General features: G+C 53.7%; 3 protein-coding genes across 7 annotated transcripts in view; 1 reads left to right on the forward strand and 2 right to left on the reverse strand.

The window, feature by feature from the left end:
• The window catches only part of MLXIPL (MLX interacting protein like), a 31078-nt gene extending 29139 nt beyond the window's left edge, over positions 1-1939 (reverse strand). The window contains exon 1 of one of the 5 annotated variants that reach the window (XM_070566444.1): positions 1717-1939. The gene's annotated coding sequence lies outside the window, so the exon portion shown is untranslated. The remainder of the gene's footprint in view (positions 1-1716) is intronic. The other 4 variants (XM_070566443.1, XM_070566438.1, XM_070566447.1 and 1 more) reach the window with 4 other exon arrangements.
• Positions 1940-12653: 10714 nt separating this feature from the next.
• On the forward strand, positions 12654-16755 carry VPS37D (VPS37D subunit of ESCRT-I). The gene is made up of 4 exons (XM_070566450.1): positions 12654-12958; positions 14308-14479; positions 14971-15053; positions 15671-16755. Exons 1-4 carry the CDS (start codon positions 12821-12823, stop codon positions 16031-16033), a joined length of 756 nt encoding a protein of 251 aa, XP_070422551.1. The 5' UTR covers positions 12654-12820; the 3' UTR covers positions 16034-16755.
• Positions 16756-23265: 6510 nt separating this feature from the next.
• Positions 23266-24390, reverse strand: DNAJC30 (DnaJ heat shock protein family (Hsp40) member C30). The gene has a single exon (XM_008538302.2). It carries the CDS (start codon positions 24388-24390, stop codon positions 23710-23712), a length of 681 nt encoding a protein of 226 aa, XP_008536524.2. The 3' UTR covers positions 23266-23709.
• Positions 24391-24441: the final 51 nt, after the last annotated feature.

Genomic DNA, 24441 nt, shown 5'->3' on the forward strand with positions numbered 1-24441 from the left:
TGAGGGAGCCCTCTCTGTCTTCCCCCGCCCCACCCCCGATCTGAGCCAAACTCCCTTCCTCGGCGGCCCTGACCAGGGAGTGGGAATTGGGCTACAGAGGGCCTCTCCCAGCCCAATAGCTCCACACAGGTCTAAACCTGCCTTTGCCCACCATGGGGCCAGCAGCAGGGGCCAGGGAGCTAAGGAGGGCCCTAGAGACGGTGGCCGCCTGAAGGCAGTGTGAGCATCTGGGCAGGTGTGGTCTGTGGATCCTCAAAGCACGGCTCCTGGGGCTTCTGTTCCACCCAGCAGTTTGTCAAAGCTCATTATGCCGGCCACCTCAGTTTGCAAATATCACCTCCACTGTGCAGCCCACGTATAGCCAGGTGATTTCATTCACAGCACTCCAAGACCCCAGCTCTCAGCGGCCTCTTGTCCGGGCCCAGGTTGAGCCCTGGCCTGGGATAGATTGTGTCTTTAGGGGGTCTGAGGGGTGTGCAGTCCGAAGATCACCCCTCAAGAGAGGGAACATGCTGGGTGCCCCAGCTCAGAGCTCCTTGGCTGGAATCTCCCTCCTCCTCCAGAAGCTGCTCCTGCCTGGGGCTGAGGAGCTGAGCCGCCCTGGGCTGGGCCGGAGTCGCCCATCTGGATCGCAGACCTGAGATTCCCAGGCCCCTATATGAGCCTTCCCCTGGATCCGGGGGCCTGGGCAGGAGATGCGGCAGGCCAGACACTGAGACTAAGGGGGGAACCTGGGCAAGATGGAGGCCTGGGCTAGATCCCTGCCACACCTGCCACCTGATTCAGCTGACCCTGTCACATCATCCCCTTGCGAAGGACCAGAGGGACTTTGCTGGGAGTGGGCTGCCCTGTCCTCCGAAGCATCTCAGTGTCCCACTTTATTGTGTCCTTGTCTCCATGCCAGTGGCCCAGGAACAAGCCTCCCCACGTCATGGAGGGAGCCAGGCCCAGAGAAAGGAGGTAATGTGCCCAAGGTCACACAGCCAGACACAGACAAGAACCCCAAATTCCTAAACCCAGCCAAGGCCCGACCACGGCCTTCTCTCCCAGCACGGTGGCCTCAGGTGACACAGGGCTGGGGGCAGAGTGGCCAGGAGCAGAAGGAAACCCTGGTCTTCCTGGCCAGACCAGTGGGAGTCCTTCGCCACTTCTCTAGCCCCTACCTGTTGGCCAGAAGCCTGGTGACCGTGAATCCACATGGCTTCCCTGCCCTACGGAGACATCTGGCTTCTCCCTGCCCAGTCAGGGGGAGCTCTGGTCCTTGCTCCTGATCCCAGGGCCCACCTGGAAGCAGCTTCTCTGCTGGCACCCACACCTGCCCTGGGCAGGGGGCAGTGACAGGGAGGGAGGCCCTCCTCCTGCCTCCCCAGGCCCACACTCAGCTCCAAGGAGAGTCCTCCAGATTGTAACGCAATCTCAGCCCAGACAGTGGGACCCAGGACGCAGCAGGAACCTGTGCACCTCACCCTTTGCTCCTGGAAGGCAGGGAGGATGAACTCTTGGTTTCTCGATCCTGAGCCCTCGTTGGGGTATGAGCTTGCCCCTCTCCCCCTGGCAGCTGAGCCTGAGTGAGGGGGGCAGGGACACAAGTATTCCCCAGCAGCCCAGCAAAGCCGCAGAAGTGCACGTCTCATTTGACAGGTGGGGAGGCTGAGGTCCAGGATACGGAGAGGAGACTACCACTCCCCTGGGGCCGATGCCCTCCACGCCCCTCACCTGGATTCTGCGCGGTCCGCGGGTGTGGCGGGTCCCAGACGGCGTCCGGGGCCGGGCCGCGAGGTGCTCGCGGGATGCTCGGCCGCGGAGGCTCCCACGTCTTTTCTGCACCGGCGGCAGAGTGCTCCGTGCTCTGCGCTGCGCCCGCGGACAGCTTTTAGCAGCGGGTGTGGACGCGGGCACTACCCGGCCCCCGCCCGCCCGCCCGCCGCTCGCTAGGGGTGTCCTTTGCCCCTTGATCCGGTGCCTCCGTCTCTCCTTAGCACGTGGGTGGCAGCCGCTCACCCGGCTGGCGACCTGTGGGGCAGCCATGGCCCGGGCTATGGGCCCAGGCGCCTGCCAATCCCCGTCTGGGGCGAGCTCGTGCCCGTTCACCTTTAACCCCCTCTCCCCGGGGGTTTGGTGTCTGGCTCCCAAACCTCGGGCTTGGCTCGAGAAGGGAGGAGCCACAGGTGTGGGGCCAGGCTCAGGTGGGCCGAGACAGAGCCTGGGGCAGCCTCGGTTACCTCCCTGAGCCCAGCTCCTCTTCAGCCTCATTCTAGTCCCGGGGTCCCTCTGTCTCTTGACCTCCCATCCTGCTCACTGAATCCCATTCGTTCCATGGGCGCTAGCTCCATCCGGTGTCTGCTCCTGAGCCATCTCCGGCTCTAGGCCCCCTTCCTCTCTGACTCCCCATTGCCCTCACTGAACCCCACTCCCACTCCCTAAGCAGCCCTCGCCTTCCCTTACCGAGCCCTCCCCCGAGCCCTCCACAGCCTCTACCTTCCCTGAGTTCCCATTACCTGCGGCAACCCCTCTTTCTGACCTCCTTTCTCTCCCCTGAGTCCCTGCCTCCTCCTAAGCTTGCCCCGCTCCCTAACTTCCCCCATCTGCCCTGCACTCCCAGCCTTGAGTCTGTCCCCCTCCCTGAACCCAACCACTTTCCTGAACCCCCCTCCCTCCCTCCTGCCTGCTGGAGCCCACTGTTCTCCCCTCATGGGTCCTCACGTTCCTCCTGACTCCTACATTCATTCCACAAACACAGGGTAACAGCCCAGAGAGCATGGGCCAGGCCAACGGTGGCCAAGCCTCTGATTCTCAGAGTCCACAATGACACATGCAACTCCTGGGAGGCCCTGCTGAGTGGGCTCCACCTGGGAAGGGAGGACTCAGGGCCCTAGCTCACCTGCCAGCTCCAAGGGGCCGTGTGGGGTTGAGGTAGCATGGCCCTGGGGCAGAGCTCGGCCAGGAGCAGGCAGTCCAGGGTGAACAGAAGAAAGAATGGGTTGATGGTGGATGTCCCAGGTGATGAACAGTTCCTACTGGTCCCATGAGCTTCCTTCCTTCTTTCTCTTGCTGGAGGTGGGCAGCAGAGTTTGAGGGAGCCCTGCCAAAGGCAACACCCAGAGTTCTCTGCTGACGGCAGGAAGTGGAGCACAGGGGTCTGTGACAAGGGGGATTCGAGGATTGTACTGGGCACAGAAGAGGCCCTGAATTGTTCAGGATCCTGCTCACCCTCCAGCCTGAATTTACGCTGCCTAGGGTGGGCATCTTGAGAAGGCGAGCAGATGAGGACGTCCCCTACTCGGTCCAAACCCCTCATACTTGGGAGTCTTCCTGGTGGGTTAGTCTGGCCCTTCTCTGCCCACTCTTCCCTCTTCTCCATGAGCTTCATTTCACATGGTCTCTTACTGTGGGTCTCAGTCCTGCTACCTTGGACAGGCACTTGTTCACAGGCAGAGCCAGGACCCAGAGAATGAGATCAAAGGCAGCGTGCATGCGCACGCACACGCACGCATGTGTGTGTGTGTGTTTGTAAGGGGAGTGGGGCATGAGCCAGGCCAGGGGCAGCCTCAGAGTATAGCCCTGGTTCTGCCACTGACTGGCTCTGCAACCAGACAAGGTACTTACTCCATCTCCCAGGGCCTCAGTTTCCTTATAGATACGGTTGCCAGATTTAGCAAATAAAAATCCAAGGTGCCCAGTTAAATTTGAATTTCAGATAAACAATGAATATTTTTTAAGTATAAGTATGTCTCATGCAATGTTTGGGGCATACTTATACTCAAAGATTACGCCTAATGTTTATTGCAAATTCAAATTTAACTGGGCGTCCTAGATTTACCCTGCAGAGGCAGGGAAGTTTGGACAAGATCTTCCCTCTCCAGGGCCCCTCTGAGCTCCAGCTACACCCTGTGAAAAACCTCAGGTTGACCTGAAAGTGGTCAGGAGGTGTTTGCATCCCTTGAAGAATAAGAGGAGAGCCAGGTAAGATGGGAAGCAGGATGGAGGGGATGGCTGTGGTCATAGGACCCTCAAATAAGACAGAAGGGGCAGAGGGAAGGAGAAGTTCCTTGAAGCAAGGCAATCCTGGAAGGCTTTCTGAAGGAGGAAGATTTTCATGGTTACTTTGATGCTGGGAAAGAAGGGAGGTGGGTTAGATGGTCTCTGGTGATTGCTCCCCCTCCATTAATGGAAGCTGGGGAGGCCTGGGGGGGGGGTCTCCTCATTTAAGGAAGTCTCCTGAAGATCAGTAGAAAGTATCTCCTCGTCCACATGTAGAGTCTCTAGAGTGAGAGGGCAGGGTCTCATTTCAACTTAGCAAGTCACTACCACTTCTAGCTACTGTTGGCCAAGCATTTACTACTGGCCAGGGTCCCGCCTACATCTCGTAAGCCCTCTATGGGTGAATCCCTTCAACGACCAGATGGCGTGGGCGTTTTCTCCCCATTTCACAGATGAGGAAACAGAGATGTTGAGTAATTTGTCTAAAGTTCATACAGGCGGTAGGTGGCAGAGCTGGAATTTGAGGCCAGTGTCCCGGCCCTGTACCTGCTGTATAATAGATCCTGTGTGGAGGGCTGGGACTGGAAAGATGAGACAAATGCTGTCCCTGCTCTCGGGAGACCTCTAGTCACGCAGGGGGGACGGCTGAGTCTTTAATGACTCCGGTACTGGTCAGGCTGGGATCGGGGCTGTGACAGAGAGTACGGGAAGGAAGGACCAGAGGGGGAGGTGTGCGCTAGGCCAAAGAGTTCTTCAACAGCTTTAGGACAAGGCACTGGGGGAAGGGCGTTCCAGGCGGAGGGACATCCTGCGCAGAAGCAGAGGGCTGTGGAAATGCAGCAGAAGACTGGGGAACAGTCAGGAGTCCGGCTTGACCGGAAGGGGGTCTAGAGGTCGAGTATGAGATTGGGGAAAAGGAAAAAGAGAGAGAATCATGTAGGAACACAGACATCAGACAAAGAAACGTCGACTCCATCTGGGAGAGGCAGGGAGCCATGGAAGAATGTCAAGCAAGGGCAGGGCTGGCTGGATTGCCTGGTGCTGCAGCAAGAGGGAGACACTGCAGGGGACAGCCCGGACCCCATGAGGTGGGGGCCTCAGCCCAGGAGTGGGAGTGGGGAGGTGGATGGGGACTTGCCAGCTGCGGGGTCTGACTGTCGGTGTGATTTCTGTATGTGCTTCTCCAAAAGGCTTGAGTCTCTATCAACTCTGGATCCAGCCCCAGAACAGGACCTGGAACAGGATAACATGCTTGTAAATGTCAGCAGAATTGTGTGAAGAGGATTTGGGGACAGATGGGAGGTTTAGGGTCAGAAAGGGATGAGAAAGACTTTCCTGACTTGAGCCTAAGTGCCTGACAGGATGCTGATGCCCTAAATCAAATACAGGGGTATGGGGGGAGACTGGCTGTGGGCAAAGGTGGGAAATACTGCACTGAAGGTTTGCCACGGGTGATGTCAGCAGGCTGTTGTCCTTGAGATGGCAGGTAATGTCCGAGCCTCTGAGGAGGCAGATGGCGGAGCTCTGAGGCAGCTGGGGGTGTCGGGCTGCTTATCTCTTCAGCCTGGATCAACGCCTCCTGTGTGCCTCTCCCTGTGCTGTGGGAACATGATTAAAATGTGGTAGGAGGGTGTCCCCTTCAGCAGAGACAAGATAGCTGAAGTCAAAGCCTTCACTTTTTACAAGGTTCAAAACAGCTACAAATAGTAGATTGTTTAGACACGTGTCTATATAATAAAACTATTTTTAACAAAACAAAGGGCCCACACATCCGTTAGAATGGCTAAAATGAACAGACTGACCATATAAAGTGTTGGTAAGGATATGGAGTAACTGGAACTCATACTTTGCTGGTGGGGATGTGAAAACTGTTTGGAAAACAGTTTGGTAGTTTCTTAAAATGTTAAGCATACAGTCACCGTCTGACCCAGCCATTTTACTCCTAGATATTTAGTCAAAAGAAATGAAAGGATAAGTCCTCACAAAGACTTACATGCAAATGTTCACAGCAGATTTATTTGTAAAAGCCTCAAACTGGAAACAATCCAAACGACCACCAACAGGTGAACGGATAAACAAATTGTGGTATATCCATACAATGAAAGACAGTACTGTGATAAAAAGGAACAAACTGCTAATAAATGCAACGGTATGGATGAATATCAAAATAACTATTCTGAGTGAAAGAAGCCAAGCAAAAAAATAGTATGCACTGATGATTCCATTTATATAAAGTTCTAGAAAATGCAGTGACAGAAAGCAGACCAAGGGTTAGCTGGGGATGGGGTTGAGGGGTGCAGGAGAGACTGGAGGGAGGGATTACAAAAGACCATAAAGGAACTTGTGGGGGTGATGGACATATTATTGCCTTGATTTTGGTGGTGGTTTCACAGGTATGTACCTATGCCAAAACTCATCAAACTGTACACTTTAAATATGTGCAGTTTATTGTGCACCAAGTGTACCTCAATAAAATTATTTTTCAAAATGCAAGGGGGTGATAAACCCAAAATTCAGGAGTGTGGTTACCTTGGGTGTGGGCAGACAGGGGCACAGGCTTGGGTGGGAGCACCCGGATGCAAGATATTGGTGAGGTTCCTGTTCTGGGGTTGGGTGGTGGATTCACTGATGTTCATTATAAATTAATAAATCCACAAATAAATGAAATAAAAGCAGGCCAGCTATGGACCAGAGATGAGAGTGTATTAAAAAAATCAGGATTAATCAATTTCTGTGTACCTGAGGTCCAGATTTTATTAATTAATTAATTAATTAATTAATTAATTTTTTCTGCTTTATCTCCCCAAACCTCCCCTGTACACAGTTGTATATCTTAGTTGCCAGTCCTTCTAGTTGTGGGATGTGGGACACCGCCTCAATGTGGCCTGACGAGTGGTGCCATGTCTGCGCTCAGGATCCGAACCCTGGGCCGCCACAGCAGAGCATGTGAACTTAACCACTCGGCCACAGAGCCGGCCCCTGAGGTCCAGATTTTAAAAGGGGGGAGTATGTGTATGCTGGGATAACTGGATATCCACATGCAAAAGCGTGAAGTTGGATCCCTACCTCACACCACATACAAAAATTAAGTCAAAGAGGATCAATGACCTAAATGGAAGAGCTAAAACTATAAAACTCTTAGAAGAAAACACAAAGGTAAATCTTTGTGATCTTAAGTTAGGAAATGGTTTCTTAGAGATGATGCCAAAGCACAAACAACAGAAGAAAAAATTGATAAATTGGACTTCATCAAAATAAAAACATTTGTGCTTCAAAGGTCACCATCAAGAAATTGAAACAACAATCTACAGAATGAGAGAAAATTACAAACCATATATCTGATAAAGACTAGTTTCCAGAAAATATGAAGAACTCTTACAACTCACCAATAAAAGGACATATACCGAATTGAAAAATGAGCAAAGGATCTGAATAGACATTTCTCCAAAGGAGACAGAAAGATGACCAACAGCACATGCAAAGATGCCTAACCTCATTAGTCATGACAGAAATGCAAATCGAAATCACAAGATACCACTTCACACCCACTGGGATAGTTATAATAAAAAAATTAAACAATAACAAGTGTTGGTGAAGAAATTGGAAAACCCTCATACGTTGCTAGTGCGAGTATAAGATGGTGCAGCTGCTTTGGAAAACAGTCTGGCTTTTCCTCAAAAAGGTTAAACAGAGTTATCATATGTCCTCTCATTGCTATATAACCAAGAGAAAAAAACACGTCACATAAAAACTTGTATTCGAATGTTCATAGCAGCATTATTCATAATAGCCAAAAAGTGGAAAAACCCCATGTTCATCAACTGATGAGTGGATAAACAAATTGTGGTCCATACATACAATGGAATATTATTCAGCCTTATAAAGAAAGAAATTCTGACACCTGCTACAACATGGATGAACCTTGAAGACATTAAGCTGAGTGAAATAAACCAGTCACAAAAGGACAAATACTGTACGACTCCACTTATACGAGGCCCCTAGAGTAGTCAAATTCATAGAGACAGAAATAGAACGGTGGGTGTCAGGGGCTGGGGGGAGGGGATGGGGAGTTTGTATTTAAGGGGTACAGAGTTTTAGTTTGGGAAGACGAAAAAGCTCTGGAGATGGCTGGCGTGATGGTTGCAGAACAATATGAAAGTACTTAATGTCACAGAACTGGATACTTAGAAATGATTAAAATGGTAAATTTATGTTATGTATATTTTACCACACACAAAAAAATCAAAAGGATCCATGTACCAATAAATGCTACATGAATGAGTCTTGAAAACATTACATTAAATGAAAGAATCCAGTCACAGAAGACCACATATAGGATTTCTTTCATATGGAATGTCCAGAATAGGCGAATCTATAGAGACAGAAAGCAGAATAGTGATTGCCTGGGGTTGGTGGTGGGGGTAGGGGTGGGAGTCGGGAAATGGGGAGTGACTGCTAATGGGCAGAGTTTCTTTGGGGGCGATGTAAATATTCTAAAATTGCGCCAATGGTTGCCTAACTGTGTGAATATAGCAAAACCCACTGAATTGTACAATTTAAATTGTTGAATTGTACGGCATGTGAATTATATCTCAGTAAAGCTGCGGTATTGTTTTTTAAAAGGGGGTGGCAATTGGATCCTTGGAGAAAAATGAATTTAAAGCTGAAGCAGGGAGCAGAGCCCTGAAGATGAAGTGTCCCCTTTGCACGGTCAACTTCTGGAAGTCGCTGGCAGATAGGTGCTCCATAAATCAAAACCAAGGGAGTGTTTCCAGAAGGAGAAACCCATTGCAGCTGCTGCTTTGGGGTACCGACTAGGTGCCAGGCTAGACACTTCTATCATGACGTCTAATCTTTCAATGCCCGTTTCACAGATGATGTAACTGAGGCGCAGGCAAGTACGGAATTTGCTCCTGGTCACACAGGAAGTGGCAGAGCTCAGAACGGGACCCAGGTCTGTCTGACTCCAAGGCTAAGGTTTAAAAACAAACCTTAAAAATTGTTAATTTCGTATGCAAGCTTTCAGACTTACCAAAAAGTATAGAGAATAACACAGTGCACACCTGTGTACCCCCACACAGCTGAAGAAACGGAACTATCAGTGCCGTCGGAGTCCCTGTGTCTCCTGCCTGACTGCACCCCTCCCCTGCCAGACAGCCGTGCTCCTAACTGGTATTGAACTGGTGTTTGTTGTGCGCATACTTTGACTTTGAACATATCTCTAAGCAATACGAAGTATAGTTTTGCATGATTCTAAATATATAAACAGTATTATACTGAATGTACTCTTCCGAGGCCATCTTCTTTCACTCAGTGTTGTTTGTGAGATTCATCTAAATTGACGTGTGCAGCTGTAATTTGCCCATTTCTGTTGCTATGTGGTATGCCATATTCCACTGTCTGAAGGTTCACCAGTTCCTCTCTGTTCTCCTGGGGTTGGACATTTGGGTTGATTCCAGTTTTTTTTTTCTTAATTACAAGTAGAGCTGCTGTGAACATTCCTGTTCTTGTCCAAGAGAGCGAAAATTCCTTGGAGCCCGTATTAGTTTCCTATTGCTGCTGTAACAAGTTACCAAATTAGTGCCTTAACACAACACAGATTGATTATCTTACAGTTCTGGATATCAGAAGTCCAAAACGGGTGTCACTGGGCTGAAATCAAAGTATTGGCAGGGTCACACTCCCTCCAGAGTCTCCAGTGGAGAATCCACTTCCTGGCCTTTTCCAGCTTCTAGACGCTGCCTGCGTTCTTCGGCTCGTGGCTTTTTCCTCCATCTTCAAAGCCACAACATAGCGTCTTCAAGTTTCTCTCTGACTCTCACTCTCTGCTTCCACTGTCACATCTCCTCTGACTCTGACCCTCCTGCCTCTCTCCGGGATAGTCTCCCCATCTCAAGATGCTTAACTTAATCACATCTCAAAGTCCCCTTGGACATGGAAGGTGACATACTCACAGGTTCCAAGGATTAGGCTGGGGACATCCTTGGCGGCCATTATTCTGTCCACCACAAAGGGGAACAGCTCGGGGGTGTGAGATGAGTGTCTTTGAATCACGAGTTTGTCAAACTGCTCTCCAAAGCGGATTGATTCTCTCTCTCCCACTAGCAGTACATAAGCATTCCTGTGCTTCCCATCTTTGCCAACACTTGATGTTATCTGACTTTTTAATTTTTGCCGACCTGACAGCTATGAAATATCTGGGCTCTGACTGCTGTGTGGTCAATGGTGTTGAATGAGAAAAAGAGGGGCTCTGGCAGGAAGAAGCGGGTCGCTGGCCTTGGCCAGAGCAGTGCCCTTGAAATGGTGAGGGGGTGAAGTCAGACTGAGTGCAGGAATAAGGAGGGGAGGAAATGGACACAGGGAGTGCAGAGTGTCGAGGGGATGTCTTAGTCAGCTCGGCAGCTGTAACAAAACACCACAGACCAGGTGCCTTGAAACAGCAGGTCTTGATTTCGCACAGTTCTGGGGGCTGGGAATCCCAGGGGCAAGGCGCCAGCAGATCTGGTTTCTGCAGAGAGCTCTCTTCGTGGAATGTAGACAGCCACGGTCTTGCTGTGTGCTCAGGTGGTAGAGAGCGAAAGAACTCAGCTCTCCTTCTCTTCTTAGAAGGACACTAATCCCATCACGGGGGTCCCACCCTCATGACCTCATCTAAGCGTGATTACCTCCCAAAGGCCCCACCTCCAAATACCATCACATTGGGGATTAGGACTTCAACATATGAATTTTGGGGGACACAAGCATTCAGTCTATAACAGGCTACTTTCAAAATATTGGGGGGTATCAACGGAGAGGAAGGTATCCTCTCAAGGCAGAAATTAAAGGTGAAAGAGACAGAGCGAGCGAGAGAGAGACATAACAACCAGAGTGGGACAAGGCATCTTGGAGGAGGCAGGTGAAGGTGAGAGCCAAGGCGAGGGTACCTGGGTTGGCTCTGGCTGAGGAGAGGCTGCCCCTCCTGGAGACAGAGGAAAGGCAGGGCGCTGGGGCAGGTGCAGAGAAAACCCACAGAGGCGAGGCAGGAAGCGACAGAAGTGTCTCCCCATAATGGGCAGCGGAGTTATCTACTGAGTGGGGTGGGTGTGGGTGTGGGGGTCTGAGGAGTGTGGGGAAAGTTTACAGGGGACATTGTTGTGGGGCATTCAACAGGAGGCCCACTGGGCTGAACAAAGAGGGGTGGGGAGAAAGAGAGGATAAACTGAGGCAGGGGCCTCCCATCAGATCTCACCAGGGCCTCTGGCAGTGAAGAAGGCCTGTGGCTCAGAGTAGGAGGGGCCAAAGCAGGGCCGGGAAGGGGGAGTGTGTAAGAGACACCTGGAAGCTGGTTGGAAATAGTGGGTCCTGACGAAGCAGAGCAGAACCAAGGAAGGCATAGTCAGGAAATGGGGAAGCGTGGAGGGGCCCAGGACCATGGTGGAGGGACAGCAGGGACTGTGGGAGCCCAGAGGAGAGGGGCACACAACCCCACCTGGGGAGGTGGAGAGGGCTTCCTGGAGGTGGTGATGTTCCAGCTGAGCCTTGAAGGGGAAAACCAAATTTCAGTTATCATAAAAATGTAGAAAGCATTGCCTTCACAGTCTGTCGACAACCCTGTCCTGCCCCACTCCATCAGTTTTGTCTCTCTTTCTCAGACATCTCCACCATGCCCAGTGTGCTCTGGCTGGATTGGCAGAGTCCTTGTTGGGCTCTTTAGCCCCCATGCCTTGGCTTATAGACTTCTGTTTGGTTTCATTATTTTCTCCTTCAATTTCAGAACTCCTACTCATCCCTCAAAACCCAGCTCAAATGTCGACCTTTCTGGGGAGACTTTCTGGTTGCCCTGGTCCCAACTCTGTCCTATCTTAGTAGTGTGATGACATAGAACAAGCTCACTCCTCACTGTTTGATTTTAAACTAGCGCTTTAATCTCTGAGTGTCTGTTTCCTGACAATGGCACTGGCCAAACCTAGTTATGAAGATAAAGCACATGGCATCTTCTTGGCCTCACATGGGAATCAAAGAGGGAGACATCGTGTGGTGACACCTGCCATTTTGTCTCATACTAAAGTAAGCTGAGTGAGAATGTGACTCTGCCTTAATCCAGGAGCTCTCTGAGGGCAGAGACAACGCCCCACAGGGCCTAGCCCCGTGCCCAGCACAGAGAGGCATCCTGTGCTCTGTGGACACCGCACAGACAGGAAGAACTGAGACTGTCATTTACCTGTAATGTCACTTTGGGGAGGTGACATCATCTCTGTGAATCTCTAAAATAACAATAATTCATGTGAGGTGTTCACTTACTACAGGTAAGGCCCTTAACACGCACACGCTCTGATCCTCAGTGTGTGTCATCACCCCATTTTATGGAAGAGGAAACTGAGGCTTGCGGAGATGAATGACTTGTCCAAGTTAGCAGAGGAGGAGCTCCTGGCGCCCAGCCAGACTCAGAAAATTGTTGGGTGAATCCGAGGGGGAAATGTGAAACAGCCCTGCAAACTGTAAAGTCCTGCCCACGGGGCGTGGTGAATGACGGCCGGGAGAAGGGGTGCGGAGAGACGCAGCCTCGGATACCCGGCGGGAGGCGGGAGGATGAGTTTGCGGGGCAACGCGCGGGCGCGGGAGGCGCGGCGCCGGGCGGCTCGGCCGGGGTGGGCAGGGGTGCGGCCCGCCTCTCCGCGCCCCACCCGCAGCCCCGCGCCGCGGCCCCTTTAAGAGCGGGCGGGGCGCCCTCTGGCGGCGGAGCGGCGCGCGGCCGGAGCCGGAGCCGGATCCCGGAGCCGGAGCGGAGCGGAGCGGAGCCGGGGCGGAGCGGGCCGAGCGGGCCGAGCCAGCAGCCGAGCTGGGGGCGCGGGCGGGCGGCATGTACCGGGCCCGGGCGGCGCGGGCGGGGCCGGAGCCCGGCAGCCCGGGGCGCTTTGGGATCCTCAGCACCGGGCAGCTCCGGGACCTGCTTCAGGATGAGCCCAAGCTGGACCGGATCGTGCGGCTCAGCAGGAAGGTAGCGCGGGGGGCGCGGGCGGGGGGCGCGGGGGACGGGCCGCGGCCTGCCGGACCTGCCGACCGACCCAAGGGCCGCGCGGCCCGGGCCGCGAGGCCGCCGGTGGGCGCGGGAGCCTGGCACGTATGAGTGGGCCCCGCGGAGCCGCCCCCGGGGGAGGGGGCGCCCGGAGCAGACCTGGGGCGGGTGGGGCGCGGGAGACCCAAGGAGGCGCCCGCGCACCCCCGGGATGGCCGCAAGGCGTGTCCTACGGCGGATGCTCCGGGGAGGTGTGTTCCGGGGGACACGGGGTGGCTGTGTTGTGTGGGGCCCTGGCTCGCACACCCACGTCCTGTAGGGCCAGAAAGGGGAGGTGCCTTCCATAGGGAGAAGTAGGGGCCTGTTTGACACCTGGGGGGACCATTGGGGCGGGCGTCCGGATTCTGGGGGTGCAGGAGGGGGCTTTGTGTCCTCCGTTGGGGAGGGGTACTGAAAGCTGAGGTGTGTATTCCATAGGCCACCATAGGAGAAAGTTGTATATTTCACAGCAGATAGGCCCAGGCGGGTTGTCTGGGGGGGCAGAAAGGGAAAGTGTCTGTTGGAGGGCGGCAGACAGGAGGGGCATGTGCATCCTACAGGGGACAGATGGAGGGTAGTGCGTTCTCCAGGGGCAGGGAGGGGAGGCTTGACCCTCCTAGAAACACAAGGAGAAAGCGTTCTCCAGAGCAAGAAAGGAAGGGGGTCTGCTTTCTGCAAGAGAAGGCAAGCTGGGAGCAGGTGCTAGGGGATCAGGGAGGAAAAGGGGGCGTGTATTCCTTGGGGTGTGGGGATTCCGCTGGAGGGCAGAAGGAGGGGGCGTGAAGAGAAGAGAGGGCGCCTTGAGGGGTTACTATGCGGGGACAGGGTGGAGACATCACTCTGGAGAGTAAGAGCAGGGGTGGGAGTGTTTTCAGCACAAACACCTGAGGAGGAAGCAGACAAAGGCCTGGAATGAGAGGGAAGCTGCCCATGCATGGGAAATAGGACAGGAGGGAGGGGGACTCCTCAGGGACCTGAGCAGACGGAGTAATTGAAAAATTAAAAATTAACTAACATTTGTAGAGGCCTTCATAGTTTTCCTCACTCCAGTCTCACAATAACCCTATAAGGTAGTATTTTCAGCTCACTTTGTAGAAGAGGAAACTGAGGCCCAGAGAGGGAGCTCAAGGCAAAGCCTGGTCCGGGCCTCGTGCAGTCTCTCCACCTGTTGGCTCGCCATCCTGAAGGGTGGGGTGCCTTTGGCTTGGCCCCTGGCACTGTTGCTCAGGGTGGCAGTAGGTAGACGTGGGCAGACTCCCTGAGTGGGCCTCTTGGCTCTTCTCTGCCGGCAGTTCCAGGGCCTGCAGCTGGAGCGCGAGGCATGCCTGGCCTCCAACTACGCGCTAGCCAAGGAGAACCTGGCGCTGCGGCCCCGCCTGGAGATGGGCCGGGCTGCCCTGGCCATCAAGTACCAGGAGCTTCGAGAGGTGGCCGAGAGCTGCGCAGACAAGCTGCAGCGACTGGGTGAGGGGACAGCTGGGAGAACCGCCTGGGGTGGGGGTCAGTTGGCCATATGACTGGTTGGCCTTGGGAAGTGCTAGGCTCTGAAGCGTGGGACTTGGGCAGACCTATTCCCTGGGCAAGTTTGATGGGTGCTACTCCTGGAAAACTCAGTTGGGGAAGTGAGCGGTCGGTGAGCAGAGCTGGGTTGGAGAGGCCAGAGGGGGCGCCTTGGGCAGTGGGAGAAAAGGGGGCCCGATACCCAAGGGCCTTCGGTGCTCTAGGAGACAAAGCCCCTGCTTCCTCTTTTGCACCAGCACTGGGGACAGAACCTTGGCGGGAGGTGCACAAACTGATCCCGTGGGCATTGTACAGAGGAGGAAACTGAGGCTCCAGAGGGGAAGGGAAGCACAGAATCACAGGCAGGTTGAGTCAGGATTGGGCCCTGGGGCTCTGTCCTGGGCGACAGGCCCTGAGGGCAGGGGCTATTCATTGTGTCCCTCCGTGGCCCTCAGAGGACAGCATGCATCGCTGGAGCCCCCACTGCGCACTGGGCTGGCTGCAGGCTGAGCTGGAAGAAGCTGAGCAGGAGGCTGAGGTGAGGGGAGCAGTGGCTGGGCCTGGGGACAGGGAGGGAGACCCATCCTATCGTCATCCCCCTGCCTTTATTCTTACAATGCAGGCTTGAGAATGCCTCCCCCAGGAAGCCTGCCTGAGGGCCTGGCCCCAGGAGGGCCCCCTGCATTGCTGTCCAGCTGTCTGCACTGGACTGCAGGACTCACTCTCCCCACCTGTGACACCGCCCCCACCCCGGGCTCCCCTGTTAATGTCTCAGGGCAGTGAAGGATGGGTCTACAGAGGAGCTGGGACAGACTTCTCAGGGCTGGGGTGGGAGCACAGTGCTCAGTGAAGGAGGTGGGGGAGGGAGGCCCTGGCCATGGCCTTGGTGAGAGACATGCAAGTCTATTTCAGGTGTGTCCCCTTCTCTGATCCTCTCATCACTGACCCAGAAGGTCTGGCAATGGTAAGGAAGTCAAAGGCTTGAGAGTAGAGGACATTTGTCCACAGTCACTCAGCAAGTCAGAGGCAGCCCAGGCTGGAACTCAGGTGCCCTGTCCCCCAGTGTGGGGTGCTCGCCATTGGAAGGGATTCAGGGTGGGAGGGAGAGAGGTCTTGGCCATGCTCCTCCCAAACTGTCCCTTCCTCCTGTCCCAGGAGCAGATGGAGCAGCTGCTGCTGGGGGAGCAGAGCCTGGAGGCCTTCCTGCCTGCCTTCCAGCGAGGCCGTGCCCTGGCCCACCTGAGGCGGACCCAGGCCGAGAAGCTGCAGGAGTTGCTGCGGCGCCGGGAGCGGTCTGCTCAGCCGGTCCCCACTGCTGCTGCGGATCCCCCCAAACCCTTCCCCGCTGCAGCCGTCCTGCCCACCGGGGCCTCCCGGGGGCCACCAGCAGTGCCCCGGAGCCTGCCCCCCTTGGACTCCCGCCCAGTGCCCCCACTGAAGGGCTCCCCCGGGTGCCCCCTTGGCCCAGCCCCTCTGCTGAGCCCACGGCCATCGCAGCCAGAGCCCCCCCACCGGTAGGATCCAGGGTAAGGCCCCCCAGTGGGGGGCCCAGACAAACTTGATGCGTGGCTCCTCCTCCTCCCCCATTGCCTGGGTGGGGGGAGGGGCAGGCCCCTCCCCTGGCCTCAGGCAGGCCCTGGCCCTGGAGGCTGAGCTGGGGAGGAGGGTCACCTGGAAGATGCCCAATGAGGGGGCCGGGGTGGGATGGGCAGGGTGTCATGCCTCTGGCACTGAAGAAACTCTGCCTTTTTTTCTCCCCGGCTGGGGCCTCTTGGTGATGGGCCAGCCCCAATGAAAGAACTTTACTCTTGGGGGCCTGGGAAGGTGCCCGCTTCCCCCAAGGGCCCTGCCTAGGGGGCCTATTGCACCCACCATTCCACTGGGCTCGCACAATACCAAGGCCGACAGGAGTGTTTTCCATCATGTCCTGAGCCTATCTTTCCCCCAGTTCTGGGGCCGCCGCCTAGGAGCCAGGTGGTCAGGCTCCAGCTGTGGGGCCAGGGTCACCATGGCCCTGGGGCTACTACATGCCCCACTCATGCTCCAGACCCTGGGGCAAGGTAGGCCAGGGGCTTCTGACCTGCATAGGTGAGAGTGGGCCATCCCCAGGAAAGACCATTCTGTATTTTTCTGTCCCTGTCTCCTTAGAATGGAAGCTTTTTGAGGGCAGGTCCTTGTCTTTGTATGTTCTGTCCCCAGCCCCGCCTCCCAGGGGCCGTCAATAAATGTGATGATGAGGATGATGCTGCTGCCCGCCTCCTCTCTGCTCCCTCCACCAGCCACTCTGCTGTTGCAGCCTCCACATCTCAGCTCCTGTACTTCCTCCTCCTGAGATGACCTCCCTTCCTCTCTGCCCATCCAAAGCCCAGCTGTCCTTCGGGTCCAGCACTGCTCCTGCCTCTTCCATGAAGCTTCTCTGATTACCAACCCATGGGAGTCTTTCCTAACTCTTAACTTCCCAGCACCTCTGGCCAGAAGCACATCTCCATCACTGTTCTCCAGCTGTGTCAGCTGTATGCACCTTCTTTTCCTGGGTTGCCTGTAAGCCCAATCAGGATGGTACCTGCTCCTTCTCTGGCCTGCCAAATGACCACCCCACTGAGCGACAGAGGGGGTGCTACAGGGCTGAAGGGATCTGTCTTCAGCTAGGGTAAATACTAGGTGGCCAACTTGGCCAGTGAGCGTGGGACAAGAAGTTGGGAGAGCGGGAACAAGCCCTGGATCAGCTTAGGTCAAGTCTAATGAGATGAAGTTCGGCAAGGAGGCATGGAAGATCCTGCAAATAAGAGGGGAAAGTCAGAGTGCTGTTGAAGCTCGCGTGATCTTGGTCCTTGTTAACAGGGATACAACCATCTAGAAAGAAGGAAGTACTGGGTTGGCTCTATTTTTCACTGAAGTTTTACAATGTAAGAGGGACCCCTCCAAAACAGCACCGTTGGAGTAAACGATGAGAAAGAGGATCGGGACTAATTCCCCTGAGGAAGAGTTGAGGGATCTGTTTGAGATGTGTGTAAGGTTAGTCTTTGACTCTCTAAAGGCTAGAGAGGTAGAGGCAGAGGTCCTGTGGAGCTTGACTCACATCAGAGCCGAGACCAAAGGGTGGGAACCACAGGGAGCCAGATTTCAGCTCAGTGGGTGGCCGTTAAGTCAGGGCTGCCACTGGAGGTCAATGGTCCCCATTCCTAAAGACGTGCAAGCAGTGCCTGAGTGCCTGCTTGATGGGATCTTTAGAGATTTAGGCAATGGTTGGAGGGACTGGCCCGTTTGAGTCCAGACACTCGGATTTACCCAGTAGGGTGCAGTCAGAGCACGGATAGCGCCCACTTGAGAATCTCCACCCCACACTGGCCTTGGCTCCCCTACTCCCTTCACTGCTAGCACGTGAGCTGCTGGGGGCTGAGGGACACTGGAACCACAGGGTGTCTGCCTGAGACGGTAGAAGACTGGCCCTGGAAGACCTGTCTTCTCAGTGCAGCCTGGGATAGGCTGGGCCCTTCTTGCCTTGACCTCTCATTCCTGGTCCATGCTTCTAGGGAGATTTTCGTTTGTCACCAAAAGGAGGAAAGGGGCTCAGGCTGGGCGTGTCTGAGCCTTCCTCCACTATCGTGAATTGGAGCCTAGTTCAGCCTCCCCTCCCCAGGGCAGGTAAGAAGAGAAAGGAAGGACTCAAGCAAGGGAAGGCCTGGGAGGGGAGAAGATGGGGTCCTTCAAAGGGCATTCCACACCCCTCACTTTCCTCACTGAGCTCTGACTCAGTGTTAGAGGGCGTAGGCAGTGAGGCCTCAGTGCTCAGCTCCAGCATGAAAATCACCTGAGGCAGGTGGGTACAGATACCACCGGAGTGGAGTGGGCCCAGTTACGGGCATGGGAAGGCCTTAGTGTTGGATAGTTAATTTAACCCACCTGCTTGAAGGTACATGGAATATTCTGGAGGGTTCCAGGCAGTCCGGGCTCTCTCTTGCCTGACAACTTCTAGAATTCTGTTTCAAGGTTCTGGGGCCCCAGGGAAAGTTCCTGGCTGTAATCCTCTGTGAGAGAGAACAAACTTGAGGGACTACATCAAGGGACCCATGAGAAAGGTCCCACCTATTACAGACCACAGGTGTTTTTACACACCAAAACCCAAAAATTGCCCAAATAACAAAACTCTCACCCCTTTTTGATAAAAACAAAGAGTTCCTGCCCCTCAACAAAGTCTGTTCTGTACACCTCCTTGTTTGGGAATCACTAGCTTCTTAGCATTTTCCTAAGCTTCCCTCCTTGTTTTCCAAATATGAAACATAACATTAAACATTAAATGTACCTTTTTGCCAATCGAGGCTTACCGAGCTAAGCAGGCCTGAACCAGTGTGGGCTCAAATCTTTACCACTGAATCGTGTGGTCACTGCAAAGCTGTGACTAAGAACTTGCCCCTGACCTCCAAAGCTAGAGAGATTCGAATGGTTTCCAAGAGACCAAGTTGGACTAGCTGAGGGTTTATCCCAATTTATACAAGGATTTTACACAAAAGATTGAGTGCAGGAATTGGTGTTACTGTACCAAGGGACCTCTGGCTTTGTCTAGGACCTTGCCATTGCCGGGGACTTCTCAAAGACTCTTCCTGTCTCACAAAGAAAGTAAGATTGACATTCTTCCTCCCTGCATAAAGTGTGAGCTCCGGTAACAACCAATGATGTAGCCTAGGCATCTGCAGACTCAAATGCCTGCGGGGGCCAGGAAGGTCACAGAGGCGTAAGGCAGTCCCTTTCCACAGAGATACACTCTCCCCCATTTTCCCGGAAATGCATGGTCCTTTTTTTGGTTTTTCCTCTTGATAGACATGGGGTACAGAGATACTTCTCTACTGTGAGCAAAATGGTGCAAGCGTGTGGAGCAAGGCCTTTTACACTTGCCCCTCAGTGGCAGTGCAGTGAACTGGGGAGCAATGTCCTATCTAAAAGGCAGATGCTGCAGCTTCTTCCAGCTGGTAATGCAGGTATGAGCGAGCTCAGTGGTGACACATTTTCTCATTTTTTGAGAGAAGTCAGAAATCTAGATTTTTATGCAAAGTCTCCCACGTTTTGAATGTTGGCTAAAGTTATTTTAAGGCACCATGCCAACCACAGCCAAACACTGTGTGTGGCCTGTGAACCACGAATCTCAGTCTGTTCTTGGCCCTCCTGAAAGGCCTTCTTTTGTCAAGCAGAAGTCCCTTCCCAGGACTGAGCATGTGAACGCCAAAAGGGCAGATGCAGAATGGCAGGGCCAACTGAGCCCAGGACCCCAGGTTCCGACAGCTCTAAGAGACAGTGGTGAGACAGGTAGATCTGGAGTGACACCATGACCTCCTGACAGATGGTAAAGATGACCTCTGCACTGGCTTCTTGGGGATGAGTGTGCTGAGTGTTCTCAGTACACGCAAGTTCACGAGGTGCAGACCCAGGTCTCACTATCATCCTAACACACTAACCGAGGAACCTCAGCTGCCTTGCACAAACCCTATGGCCACCAGAGCTACAAGCCAGGGCTGAGAGCCAAGTGGCTGAGGGCAGGTAAGGCAGGCCTTCTAGGATCCTGCTCATAGGCAGGTGGCAGCCTGTGACCTCATTACAAGGCTGGGGACCTGAGAAGAGGCAAAGGCCAGGACAGAGCCCACTTTTCTTGAGCACTGAATTCAAGAGTGGACTGAAGTAACACCACCACTTACCAGCTGTCCCTCTCAGAATTGCTTCATGAGATCTGGTGACCTTCTAGGAAGCCCAAAGCTCTGAGAAATAAGCACCTCCTGCTCCCCCCATCCCCCACCATTTCCCCAAAAGGGAGTGTGGTGGCCACTCACTTGGGCTCCACTCATGGTGCCTCAGCCTCAGCTGTGGCTATGAGGACAACATATATATACATAAGGAGGCAATAATGACCAAATGGACAATCCACTGACCTAAGAGAGACTATCCTTATTCATTGTGGCTCATGCTGGGACCATTACAGAGGACAGGGTGCACCCAGTGAATGAAATGCCAGAGTCTCAGATGGTAGCAAGAAATCCTACTCCCTCAGAACTGGAATCTGTATTTCACTCAGTAACAAAGAAAGGGCAACAGCGGGAAAAGCAGTTTGGCTCAAGAGGAATAAAAGAAAGTCCTGACCAAGTCCAAAGACAATACCACAATTCCCAAGACACGTACACCTCTGAGTCCGGTCTTGTCTGTGTCTCCCCATTTACGACCTGTGTATGCTGCTCACTCGCCTCATACTGTACTTGCCCCCATTTCCAGCCCAATGAGCACAGCCTGGGGCAGGCTGGGCCCCTCCTGTCCATCTCCATCGTAGGTCCAACCTTCTAGGGAGTTTTGTTTTAGTTTGTGACCAAAAGGAGAAAAGGGACTAAAGTTGAGCATGTCTGAGCCTTCCCGCATTCTCAGGAATTGGGGATCAGCCCCTTGAAGGCAGGGGCTAATGTCCACGGCCTGATTCAGCCTCTCTCCCCAGGGCAGGTAAGAAGCTGAGAGAGGAACGACCCAGGACAATTGTGGGTGGTGGGCGGGCAGGATGACACTACGGGAACCAGTCAGGGAGTCCTTCAAAAAGCCTCCCACACATGGGGCCACCTGGTGCCATAGCAATTAAGTTCACGTGCTCCGCTTCAGCAGCCCAGGGTTCACTGGTTTGGATCCCAGGTGCGGACCTACACACACATCATGCCATGCTGTGGTGGTGTCCCACATACAAAATACAGGAAGATGGGCAAAGATGTTAGCTCAGGAACAATCTTCCTCAGCAAAAAGAGGAAGACTGTCCCAATAAAGTTCAAACATTGTAAAAATAAATAAGTAAACAAATAAATATTAGTATAAAAGGGATTGGTAACAATACTTGTGAATGACAGCACTTTATTAAAGTGCATTTGCCTTATCTGTTTCACTGAAGAAAAAAGAAGAGGATTGGCAGTGGATATTAGCTCAGGGCTAATCTTCCTCCAAAAAAAAAAAAGGAAAGAAAGAAATGAAGTCTCTCACACATCTCCCCCTTCCATCAAGAGCCCAGACTCAGTTTAAGAAGGGTAGGAAGGAAATGGGGTCTCTCAGAATTCAGCTCTGGCCTAAAAAACCTGAGGCAGGCAGGATGGCACTGCAAGAGTAGAGTGGGCCTAATTCTAGGCCTAAAGAGAGACTTACAGTTGGATGGTTAATAAACTTTATTGACTACCCTGCTTCGAGTTGCATGGAATGTTCTGAAACGTTCCAGAAGTTTCACACAGTCTGGACGCCGCCGCCCCCACCCCACCCCCCCTACCCCCCCGCCCCAGCTTCTGGAACTTTTTTTCTACCTCCATGTATGTTCTGGTGCCCCAGGGAATGTTCGTGGCTGCAATCTTCACTGAGAGAAAACAAACTTGAGAGGTCTATGTCAAGCAGCCCATGAGAAAGGTCCCCAGCTATTACAGACCACTAGTACTTTTACAGACAAAATCCAAAAGAACTCCAACCCCTTTTGATAGAAACTTTCACAGAATCTTGCCCCAAGGACACTGCTATGCTCCAACTCCTTGGTTGAGAATCACTAGTTTCTGTACGTTTTACTAATCTTCACTTACTGTAGTTTGCATTTAAAAAAGAACAGACCTTTCGCCTTGTTTTCCAAATATGAAACATAATAACATTAAATGTTCTTTCTAAAAGTACATTTGCCCCTCCCCCAAGCCCAGGCTTGCTGAGCCAGCAGGTCTGAACCATCACTCCTGAACTGTATGATCACTGCAAAGACAATGACTAAGAGCTTGCCTGCAGTCTCTAAGGCCAGAGAATCGAATGGATTCCAAGCGACCAAGTTCAAATCGCTGTGGGTTTATCCCAATTTATACAAGGATTTCACACAAAAGACTAAGTGCAGGAATTGGTATTAATATACCAAAGCACCTCTGATTTTGTTTAGAACCTCGACTTTGGTCCACACCCTTGTGGTAGATCTCTTGCACAGGTTTCCTATCCCACAGCTTTACACTCAGTGCATAAACGTTTGAGCACCTACAATCTCACAGCCAATCCACACCCGAAGAACAGGGTTAAGGGAGCCTGACTACTACAGTTCCAGCCAAGCGACGACCAACTGCTTAGCACAAACGAGACAAAAAAAAAAAAGCTTCAGCCAGCTCTCCATAAGAAACTGAGTTTCCACCACGTGCCTCCTGTGCCTCTAGCAGTCTTCTCTACTCCAAACTCCCCAAATTACCCACAGCCGCAGCAGCCGTGTTGCAAGGACTTGGCTTATGGGGCGTATGATAAGCACTGCAAGCTAAACAGGAGGCTGGGCCACATTCAGGCGACTCAAACTCTCAGTTAGTTGTTCTATTTCTGGGAGGGGATGAGTTGCACACTTAGCGATGGGGTTGGCTGGTAAAGGGATGACCAAGTGACAGGTACACTGTCCCAAGGATAAATCTGACTCTACCAGCATCATATTTTAACCACTGAGCCCATCAGAACTATGGATAATAAAGTGTGACAGACCTCAAGAGAGCAAATGATTTGCTCCTCTGCAGTCATGTGCACAGAGTAACTGCTCCAAGGTCATCCATTAGATAAGTATGGGCACAGGAAAGTCCATTGCGTACTCGATGACCTTGCTCTCCCAATCCCACATGCCACCCACAGAACGGGGAGCGGGGTCTGGGGCTGACCACAGAAGAATGGCAAGGTTCCCACATATCACATTCTTACCCTACATCAGGTCTCACCTGTAGCTTGGGGAACTCACAGAAAGACAAGGTTCGTACAACCCCAGAAATTTTCTTTTGGTAGCCAACAATTGGTCACATTGCACGTTTCAAGGTTACAGAGGAGCCCCACGGTACAAGCGTGGGGCAGGAGCAGCCAATGCTTGCTCGGGACTTTACAACAAAGCCAGAGCAAGTGTTCCAGAAGTTGTCAACCTCTGGAAGCAGGCACCCAAGGGACTCTAGAAAACCCTTCACTCTTGGGCTTTCGGGACTCTTCATCTTGGGGCCTTTTTCTTGGGCATCGAAAAGCCTCCCTTTCTGGACCGGAGTGGGAGGGATGTGCAGGTCCGCGGCTAAGCTGGGTGGGTGGGGAAGGACGGGGAGAGCAGTTCCTTCGGACCCCAGCAGAGGTAGACTATAAATGGCAAAGGGTTCGAGAAGACGGGAAAGGTCATCTTCGTGGGGCTGACCGGCTGCTCCCTGCCCTCCTCTCTCCGGTTAAAACCGAAAGCCCACGAGGATGAAGATGGCAAGGAGGAGGAAGACGAAAGCCGTGTCCCGGGTGTCGTCCCAGCGGAAGCCCTTCTTGGCCCGCTCCTCCTGCTGCCTGCGGAGGGCCTCTCGCCGGGCCCTCTGGCGCCGCTCGCGCTCCAGCTGCTCTCCGTAGTGCGCCTGGTAGAAGGCGTCAAAGTCGAACATGGTGCGGCTGGCGTCCGGCGCGGCCTGACCACGGCCGTGGGCCCGCGAGGCGGGCGGCGGGGCGCGGGGCGGGCCGGGGTCGGCGGCGGGCGTCCTGGAGGGCCGGACGCCGGGTCCGCGCAGGTCCTCGTCGCTGAGCAGGCCGCGGTCATACTTGCGGCGCAGGGTGGCGCTGCCCAGCACCACGTAGGCCTGGGAGATGCGCGTGAAGCGCTCGGCAGCCTCGGCGCTCCCCGAGTTGCGGTCCGGATGGTAGAGGAGGCACTGCCGGTAGTAGGCCGCCTTGATTTGCGCCTGTGTGGCTGTGGAGGGGACGCCGAGCAGCTCATAGAGCGCCGTGCGAGAGTAGGGGCCGTCGCCCGGGGAATAAGACCTCACTTCCAGGCGCAAGCCGAATCCCAGGTTTTGTGGCGCTCCACCGGCCTGCCACAACCTCCACATTAACAGCCGCGGGCACCTCACACCGCGCTTGGCTGCCATCTTGGATGGATAGGGCGGGCGGTGCAAGATGAACTGGCCAATGGGAAGCGC

This window comes from Equus przewalskii, chromosome 12, assembly GCF_037783145.1.
Source record: "Equus przewalskii isolate Varuska chromosome 12, EquPr2, whole genome shotgun sequence".
NCBI lineage: Eukaryota > Metazoa > Chordata > Mammalia > Perissodactyla > Equidae > Equus > Equus przewalskii.

Excerpts from the sequence above, each read along its gene's own strand:
- VPS37D (XM_070566450.1), top strand. The coding sequence starts at position 12,821 with ATGTACCGGGCCCGGGCGGCGCGGGCGGGGCCGGAGCCCGGCAGCCCG. Across the intron at positions 12,959-14,307 it reads TCGTGCGGCTCAGCAGGAAG|TTCCAGGGCCTGCAGCTGGA; the intron begins GTAGCGCGGGGG and ends CTCTGCCGGCAG. Across the intron at positions 15,054-15,670 it reads AAGCTGAGCAGGAGGCTGAG|GAGCAGATGGAGCAGCTGCT; the intron begins GTGAGGGGAGCA and ends CTCCTGTCCCAG.
- DNAJC30 (XM_008538302.2), bottom strand. The coding sequence starts at position 24,390 with ATGGCAGCCAAGCGCGGTGTGAGGTGCCCGCGGCTGTTAATGTGGAGG.